At 44.4% G+C, this 9,203-nt stretch overlaps 1 protein-coding gene across 1 annotated transcript; it reads left to right on the plus strand.

The window, feature by feature from the left end:
- Positions 1 to 450: 450 nt before the first annotated feature.
- LOC120667505 (scarecrow-like protein 34) lies at positions 451 to 1,938 on the plus strand. Its single transcript, XM_039947569.1, has one exon. The coding sequence runs from the start codon at positions 451 to 453 to the stop codon at positions 1,936 to 1,938; it is 1,488 nt and encodes a 495-aa protein (XP_039803503.1).
- Positions 1,939 to 9,203: the final 7,265 nt, after the last annotated feature.

Consider the following 9,203-nt stretch of genomic DNA (forward strand, 5'->3'; position numbering starts at 1 on the left):
TCATAATGCCTCACTTGCTTCACATATCCAAAAAAAATATGTAAACACCTATCTAAACTCAATCGGCTTCTGTCCCTAGTAATTCTTCCTAGATCACTATTACTTTATCTAGATGTGCTTTGCATCCCACACCGGTATTTCTTATTGCTTTGTCATTTACAATAGGTCGGACAATTGGGGTTTATTTCGATGATCTTCTTTTCAATGTATTATATTGATTTTTGTTCTGTGCAGTAGCTACCTTTCACGACATTTGACCAAGCAACATTGGAAATATAGCTAGACATGGTCTCCACATTCAAGCGGCATTGGAGTTGCAGCTTGCCATTGTCTTTTGCACTCCTGGATCATAATATGCTGGAATCATTAACCAAGAGTTTGTCTATTCTTCTCATTATGATATATTTAACCAAAAGATACAGCGCCTCCTGTTAATTACCACTGATCATCATGGCCACCACACCAGAGGAATTCTTCGTCAAGGGTCTTATGGAGCAGTCACAACCACCCCTTCTCGAGAAGTCCAGTGGCATGAGTGAGGGCTGTCAACAGCATGTCGTCCCTAATGACATGATGCTCCCTTACATCTCTCACATGCTCTTGGAGGATGACATTGATGATAATGAGCTCAATGATCACCCTGCTCTACTCCAGGTGCAGCAACCCTTTGCTCAAATTATCTCCTCCTCTTCCTATGGTGCTAACACCAGTAACACAGACAGTGCCAAAGATTTATTGCAAGATGGCAGGGATGATGATAGCACACTCAACCTCAACTCAGCCTTATCCAAGGGTACCGACGCAATTCGGGCGTTCCTAAAAGGCATGGAAGAGGCAAACATGCTCTTGCCCAAAGACAACAAGCAGTTTAGAGGGGGTGTGCAGGTGAATCAGATGGTCCAGAAAAGCAGCAATCATAGTGGGGATAAGAAGAGGTATAATAGGGATAACCATACGGAGGAAGAAATAAGGACCGGCAAAGCTGCAAAGATGATCAAGGATCCAGAGGAGAATTGTGCCAATGAGATGCTTGATGAAATGATGTTGCATGCCTATGATACATGCATCAAGGGCATGGGGAAGCTGCATGTCTCCATGGACACCAAGGTGGATAAGGGAAACAGGAAGAAATATAACAAGGCGGCGAAGAACAATATGGTGGACATACGCACATTGCTAATATCTTGTGCGCAGGCCGTGGCAACAAACAACCACATGAGGGCACGGGAGTTGCTAATGGAAATCAAGCAACATGCATCGGCAACAGGGGATGCCACACAACGGGTAGCTCTGTGTTTCACCAAGGGGCTAGAGGCACGGCTAGTGGGTGCAGGTAGCCTGCTTTGGGAGGATGTTCGCATCGAAGACTTGAACACCAACACAGATGAGGTGCTTGTCGTGAATGACCTCTTCAGTTTTAGCACCTTGATGGACGAGAGTGTATTCTTTGACAGACAAAGCCCTAGGGATACCTTCCTCAGTAACATCAAGAAGATGAGGCCCGACGTGTTCATCCAGAGCATTTTGAATTGTTCATGTGGTTCCTCATTCGTGGCACGGTTTCGAGAGGTGATGTCCTACTACACGGCACTATTTGACATACTGGATGCAACCATGCCAAGGGAGAGCAAATCTCGAGTGGTGCTGGAGCAGTTCGTGCTTGGTCGTCCTGCACTTAACATCATCGCCTGTGAGGGACTAGACTTGGCGCAACGCCCTGAAAAGTATAGGCAATGGCAGGTGAGAAACCAACGGGCAGGGCTGAGGCTGCTGCCATTGAAATCAAGAATTGTAGAGGTCGTAAAAGATGCAGTCCAGAAGCACCACCACAAGAACTTTTTGATATGTGAGGATGGCCATTGGCTTCTACAAGGGTGGAAGGGGCGCATCCTATTTGCGCACTCGTGTTGGTGGGTAGCCCAAGACACCTCTCAATGACGCTTTTTTGGCACTGAATATGATATATCATGGTGTTCGGCAGCTCCATGTCAAGTAGATCTATACATGGACGTCCATGAGTGTATAGGTTGATCGAACTGTTTACTCACTCTCAGGCATATGTCTGTGAGTCTGTCAACGTTGATGATTGTGTGTTGTTGTAGTATCTTGTATTCTAGTATTATGGGCTTATAGCTAATAAGAGTCGGTGCCATTAACCTAGTATTTGTGACTCCATGTTTCCTCCGGTGGCCAATTGGTATCTTTGGTAATAACTTTGATTAGTACTCCCTCTTTGTAGGAAAAGAATGTCGTTCTGGAAAAGATTTGGGCCATACATTAGAAATATAAATCATGAATAACTTTTAAATTATTGAGTTTGAAAAAATAAAATCCATATGAATATATTTGTCTTAAAAAACACTTTTATAAAAATATAAATATATCACTTTTCAAGCAAATATTTTTATAGAAATAAGCATTCAAAGTTATGCTGAATAATTTTTTTATTGCACTTTGTCCCCCATGTTGTTTTCATTTGATTTTGTCTTCGCCCATGGAGAACCATCGCAGATCAAATATGCCTTGCATGTGCACACAACGCCAGTACACTCGTGCCGTCGTGCGGAGGCGGCGGAGGTCTCCAGGAGGAAGGATAATGCAGTGCCCTCTTGGACTCACCGGCGTCCAGGGGATCCGCTGCATGCGCACTACCGGACTGGCCTTTTGCCGAGTGTTGAATACACTCGGCAAAAGCCCTTTTGCACTCGGCAAAGGGTTTGCCGAGTGTGGCACTCGGCAAACCGCACTCGGTAAAAAAAGTGACGGCAAAGGCGCCTTTGCCGAGTGTCTTTTTTCGGGCACTCGGCAAAGTCTTTGCCGAGTGTCAAAAAGCACTCGGCAAATTTTTCGAAACCATATTAGAAAAACAGCGTTTAAAAATAGCAAAACATTTTATTTTCACCCGGTAATCACACCAATCATCCAATGTCACAAGTCACAAGTCTCGCTATTATTTCGCGTTAAATCGCGTGCTACGCGGCTGCCTTGATTCGAACCCGTGACCTCTTGCTTCGCGTGTTGCCTCCTCTACCACTCCAACCCTGTATTACATATGTCTAGATTCTGTTTTGATTCTCCACATATTATACTAATTCGAGATTAAATTGCTTGTTTGAGGCCCTAAACGTATTCAAATAAAAAACTTTTGAACTATAAAGTTCCATAACTTTTCGAGATCTACAACTTTGATGTTGTAAGTTTTTTGATCCGAGGTCGTTTGCAAAATTTGAATTTCAAATTTTAGAAATTCAAACACATATTTGAAATCCTAAATGCATTCAAATAAAAAAGTTGTGAACTACAAAGTTTCTTAACTTTTCGAGATCTACAACTTTTCTGTTGTGAGTTTCTTCATCCGAGGTCATTTGAAATACTCAAAAAATTCTAATTCAAAATTCATCCGAGACGCTTTGCCGAGTGTATTTTTATGGCACTCGGCAAAGCCTCTTTTTGCCGAGTGCCAATAAAATACACTCGGCAAAAAATTAAGCAAAAAAAATTTAAAAATACCAAATGGACTTGAAAAATTACCAAAATTTCACGTTAAGCAATCTATGTTGTCTATTGCCTATACAAAAAGTTTTGAACTCAAACAACAATTCGACCATCAATTTGACTCCAATTCTTATCGGATCATTCTCAACTCTATGATTTTTCTTCGGAGATGTATCGGTTTGTAAGCACGTACGTGACAAAGGTGTGCGAAACCTCCTCAACTTTTTCTCACAACCTACACATATGATATTATGATAACTTGCCGAATCTCATAATTTTTAGACTTTGTTTGCTATTTTTAATTTTTTAGAAAATTCAAAAATGGGATGTTTGCCGAGTGCCCACCCCTTGGCACTCGGCAAACACCTCTTTGCCGAGTGCCAACCTCTAGGCACTCGGCAAACAACCTTGTTTGCCGAGTGCCTTTTTTTGCCAAGTATTTTCTCGTTGGCACTTGGCAAATAGATTGTTTGCCGAGTGCCCGAAAAGATGCACTCGGCAAACCCTTTAGCACTCGGCAATGTTTGGGTTTCCGGTAGTGGCGGCGGAGATGGCATTCATGCGATCCAAGGTTTGGACGGCGCCAAGGCCAATCAATCAGGGCCGCTTGCTCCGCCAATCAACCCGATTACCTTCTGTTGGAGGCCAAAATTGGCAATAACCGAGGCCGACCGGTCTGGGCCTGTAATCCGAGTAGGGTTAGGGTTTTGTGTTTAGAGTCTTTTTGTAACCCGGTTTGGAAGGGGGTACGTCCTTCCCGGCCTATAAATATAAAGGCTGCGGCCGATTGAGGGTTTCTAACCACAATTGAATCAAAAATTACTCTCTTTACTCAATCTCTCAAACCATAGCTTTTTCAACCCCTTTGCTGTTTTTTACTCGTCTTTACGGCGTTCAAGGGCGTCTTGAGTGGCCTGCCGATTTCAAGACAACCCTAGTTCTTCAAGCTCTGATGGGATCCCTCCCGAGCTTGAGGTTCTAGGTCTTCGTGTGTTTCTGCATGCAACCGGTCTGACCGGTTGGAGGAACCGGTCTGACTGGTCCTATCTGAAGCCTGCTGGTGACAATCGTTTATGATCCGCGCGTTCTAGCGCACTAGTGTGTTGACCAGAAAAGCATCAACATACTTTTTGGCGACTCCGCTGGGGAAGGAAAGATCTACATCGGTTCCTATGGCCGGTGAGAAAGCAGATCTGTCCAAAGTAGATCCATCCAACACCATCAATATCAACTATGAAGATCTACCTGAGGAGCAGCGCCTGAAGTTCAAGGCCGACCTGAAGCGGCAGAACGAGGAGATCAAGGCAAAGATGCTAGCATGCTACGGGAAGACTCGGCAAGGTGTGATTGAGAAGGAGCAATTCGTCATGACGTCGATCCTGTCTTCTACCCTGTCTGCTCCTTCCACTGAAACGTCAACTTCTCCTACTGTTGAAGTAAGTCCTCCTAAAGATCCTCTTGTTCACTTCTTAAGGGGATTCATGGACAAATTTGAGAAGTCACAAACTCTAACGCAAAATCTCTTATTTGAGATGCATGAAAAGATAGAAAAGGGCAAATCCGTAGATACTTCTTATTCCACTAAGGATCTTGCTCAAAGTTTGGTAGCACCTGCTTCTAATGCTAATGTACAGTATGGTATGCCACCGAATTATTTCGCTGGGCAGTCACTACCTCCAGGCACCATTCGGCCAACCATGGCCGAACCGGTCAGACCGGTCGCATCGACCATTCAGACCGCTGCCTCGGCGGCAGGTGCGGTCAGACCGGCCCCTCCGACTAGTCAGACAGGTGCCATGGTGCTGGCCTCGGCGTCCACTCCCGCACTTGCGCCAATTCCAAGTCCGGCTGCCCCTAGCCGAACCAATGAATTGGAGGGTTTTGTGCCGCCATACACCACCAGGTCATATGGTGAGCCACCTTTTCCACCCGCTATACCACAAGATGTTTGGGATGATTTAACTAGAAATAATCCCCATAATGCCGTACAGACAATGAGTGATACTGCTCCGACAGTAAATCGTCTAACATCTGGTGCCCAAACATCAAACGCTGAAAATTACAAGCCCGGTCTAATTAAAATAAAAGAGGATCTGAGCCAACTTTTTAGAAGCGAGCTGAGTCAACTAGGTTTAGCTCCTAGTAAAAGCCGCTTGTATCAGCGACCGTATCTCGATGCTTTTGATTTAGTCCCTTATCCTTCGCGGTGGAGGGTCCCTGATTTTATTAAGTTTAGTGGGGATGATAATCGGTCAACTTGGGAACACATAAGTCAGTTTATGGCTTAGCTTGGTGAGGCTAGTTCCAGTAATTCTTTACGAGTACGTTTGTTTTCATTATCTTTAACTAGAACAATATTTTCTTGGTTTGCATCTTTACCCCCAAATTCGGTCCAATCTTGGAACAAATTAGAGCAAAAATTCCATGATCACTTTTATAATGGGGATAATGAGGCAAAAATAACAGATTTGACATCGGTTAGGCAAGGTTGAGATGAATCAGTCTCGGACTATTTCAAAAGATTTGAAGATATTAAAAACCGATGCTTCTATTTGACTATTCTTGAAAAAGATTTAGCTAATATTGCTCTTGGTGGTTTGCGTTCACATCTTAGAGAGAGGCTCGAAGGTCTTGTGTATTATTCTATCAATGGTTTGCAACTTTGAGCTATGAGCCAAGAGACTAAGTTTAAAAATTCTAATGATGCTTATAAACCTCATCGTTCACATACCCATGTTGTTGAGTATGATTCTGATTCATCGAGCGATGAGGATAAAGAAGTTTACACTGCTGAGTTTGTTTGGCCATCGGCGGCCCCTTCATGTGCATCACTTAAGCCGGTTCAAAAGAATCGGAAAGAAGAGATAAAATTTACATTTGATATTTCTAAATGCGATCGTATATTTGATGAACTATTACATTTAGGACATATTAAGATTACTCATGTATACCACCGCTTGAGGAGTTAAAGCGACGAGCATATTGTAAATTTCATAACTCTCATTCTCATGTGACTAATGATTGCAATGTATTCCGTCGCCAGGTTTAATCGGCCATGAATGAAGGACGATTGATTTTTCCTAAGATGAAGATTGATAAGACACCATTCCCTGTTCACACCAACACACATACCATTGATCTGAACAATGCAAAGGTGCTGATTCGGCCGGAACAAGCCGAAGGGGCAAAAGACAAGAATGTGGTAATTGGTGAAATAAGGCCGAAGCATGCCAATGACAAAATTCTAGCCAGAGAAGTGGTTCTGGAAAAGGCTCTTGATGGAAAGGAGTTAATAAAAATTACGGTCAAAGCTCATGTGCCCGGGGGCAAGAGGGTGCTTCTTCTTCCAGTCACCCTGCTGTCCAGGATCGACCGGTCAGACCGGTTTCACCGACTGGTCAGACCGGTCCGCCCCAGGGCCGATCAAGGACCTTCAAACCCAAGTGCCCGGAAGTGGGTACTTGGAAGCAAAATGTGCCAAAAGCTCAGGGAAGGTTTGCTACTCAGAAATCAACTTTTGGCCAGCTTCTGAATAAGTACACAAATGCCGTTCGACAAGATCGGCCACTAAAAAAGAGATCTTGGTCACCCCCGCGTTGAGCTGGTTCCCCAATAAGGGAAGGACCTAATAAGCGCAGAGGTGATGTTATTACCGTGTTCCCTCCCCAAAAGGCTTATGCTACTATGCCGTGGATGCCTCCGGCATCAAATGCTACAAATCCGGTGTGGGAACACGAAGGAGTATGGATGCAATGCTTCCCCAGGCCATATGCACCACATTATCATGGGGAAGGTTTCATAACACCGGTACATGATCGATTGGGCCCGCGCCTATCTGGTCAGCAGCAGAATGCTGCACCGGCCAGTCCGGTCCAGCCCGATCGGTCAGACCGGTCTCAGCAGAGACCGGTTCAATCCCATCCTCTGAAACAGGAGTATCGCATTAAGAAAAAGAGGACGAGGTTCAGCCCAAGCAAGTTGATTCTGGGAAGACCACTGCCGACGAGGTTGTGAAAGTCTGCGATGTGAATGTGGTCATCAAAGATGTTGGAAAGATGCCGATGGTGTTTGGCAAATATGCTAAATCTGATTCTCAGAAACAAGTGTTTGCTAATGATCATGAGGCCAGCAGCAGCTCAGCGAGCAAGTACCATCAATCTAGGTGGTGCCCACCGGGTTTAAGCCACTCTCAAAAAAGGAGATTGCAGCGCTTAAGGCACCAAGAGCAGAAGGACCAGGAGGCCGAGAAGCTCAGGGATGAACACTTCAACAAATACCGGCCAATGGTTCCTCAAGGTATAGAGTGGCGGGTTAAGTCCGCTGAGCAGCCAACAGGACCGATTGAACCGCTCCAGGTGACCGGTCTGACCGGTGCAGAGGACTGGTCTGACCGCCAGGCACAACCGGTCAGACCGGTCGAGTCTGTTGTCGAGCAGAAGGCCGAAGTAGCTACTTCAGCTTCACATGATGAAGTTCCAGCAGTTCCTGCAGCTTTGGATGATGAGGAACTGGTGGACTATGGGGCTTCTCTAGAGCACAGCAACATGGAGATAAATGTTGTGCGTTTCTCCGAAGAGTACTACACCGTTTTGGAGGAGGAGGCGGCGGCTCATCTGGATTTCGAGCCATGTGAGGTCGTATTCCAGAAGCCCAAAGAATCGGACAATCACTTGAAGGACCTCTATATGAGGGGACATATCAATGGAAGGCAGATTTCTCGTATGCTTGTTGATGGAGGGGCAATTGTAAATTTAATGCCATATTTGTTGTACAAGAAGCTTGGGGGGACGGATGAAGAGCTGATCAAGACAAAAAATGAAGGTCAACGGCGTGGGTGGAGGCGACCCTATTGGTGCTAAGGGGGTGGCTTCCATGGAGTTGACTGTGGGGAGCAAGACGCTAGCAACAGCTTTCTTCGTCTCCGAGGTGCAAGGATGCGACGGTATGGTTTGAAGATGAATCCATTTAAATATGCTTTTGGAGTATCGGCTGGAAAGTTCTTGGGCTTTATTATTCATAAGAAAGGCATAGAGATTAATCCAAAGTGAGTTGAAGCCATGAAGCGTGTTGAGGCTCCAACTTGTAAGAAAGATTTGCAGAAATTTCTGGGCAAGGTGAATTACTTGAGGAGATTTATATTTAACTTGTTTGGGAAGATTGATTCTTTTACTCCTATTCTTCGGTTAAAAGATGAAGCCGAATTTATTTGGGGGGCAAAACAGCAAAAGTCATTTGAGAAAATTAAGAATTATTTGTCTTCACCACCAGTACTTAAGGCGCCTAGGAGAGGGGTTCCTTTTAGGCTTTATGTGGCTGCTGAAGATTAAATTATTGGTGCTGTTTGACTCAAGAAACCGAAGGGAAGGAGTACATCATTGCTTATCTAAGCCGACGACTTATTGATGCGGAAACAAGGTATACATTTATTGAAAAGTTGTGCTTATCACTATACTGTGCTTGTACCAAGTTGAGGCACTATTTGTTATCTAGTACATGCATAGTTACTTACCAAGCCGATGTTATTAAGCATATGTTACAAAAGCCGATTTTAAGTGGAAGAATCGGCAAGTGGGCTTATGCAATTGTAGAGTATGATTTGGCTTATGAATCTTTGAAATCCGTAAATGGCCAAATTGTAGAGGACTTTATTGTTGAACATCGAATTAATGATGAGCATAATTTGGAAGTCGGCTATATTACTTGCACAC

This window comes from Panicum virgatum, chromosome 3N, assembly GCF_016808335.1.
Source record: "Panicum virgatum strain AP13 chromosome 3N, P.virgatum_v5, whole genome shotgun sequence".
NCBI classification, from domain to species: Eukaryota; Viridiplantae; Streptophyta; class Magnoliopsida; order Poales; family Poaceae; genus Panicum; species Panicum virgatum.

Coding starts and splice junctions, on each gene's coding strand:
- LOC120667505 (XM_039947569.1), top strand. CDS start 451: ATGGCCACCACACCAGAGGAATTCTTCGTCAAGGGTCTTATGGAGCAG.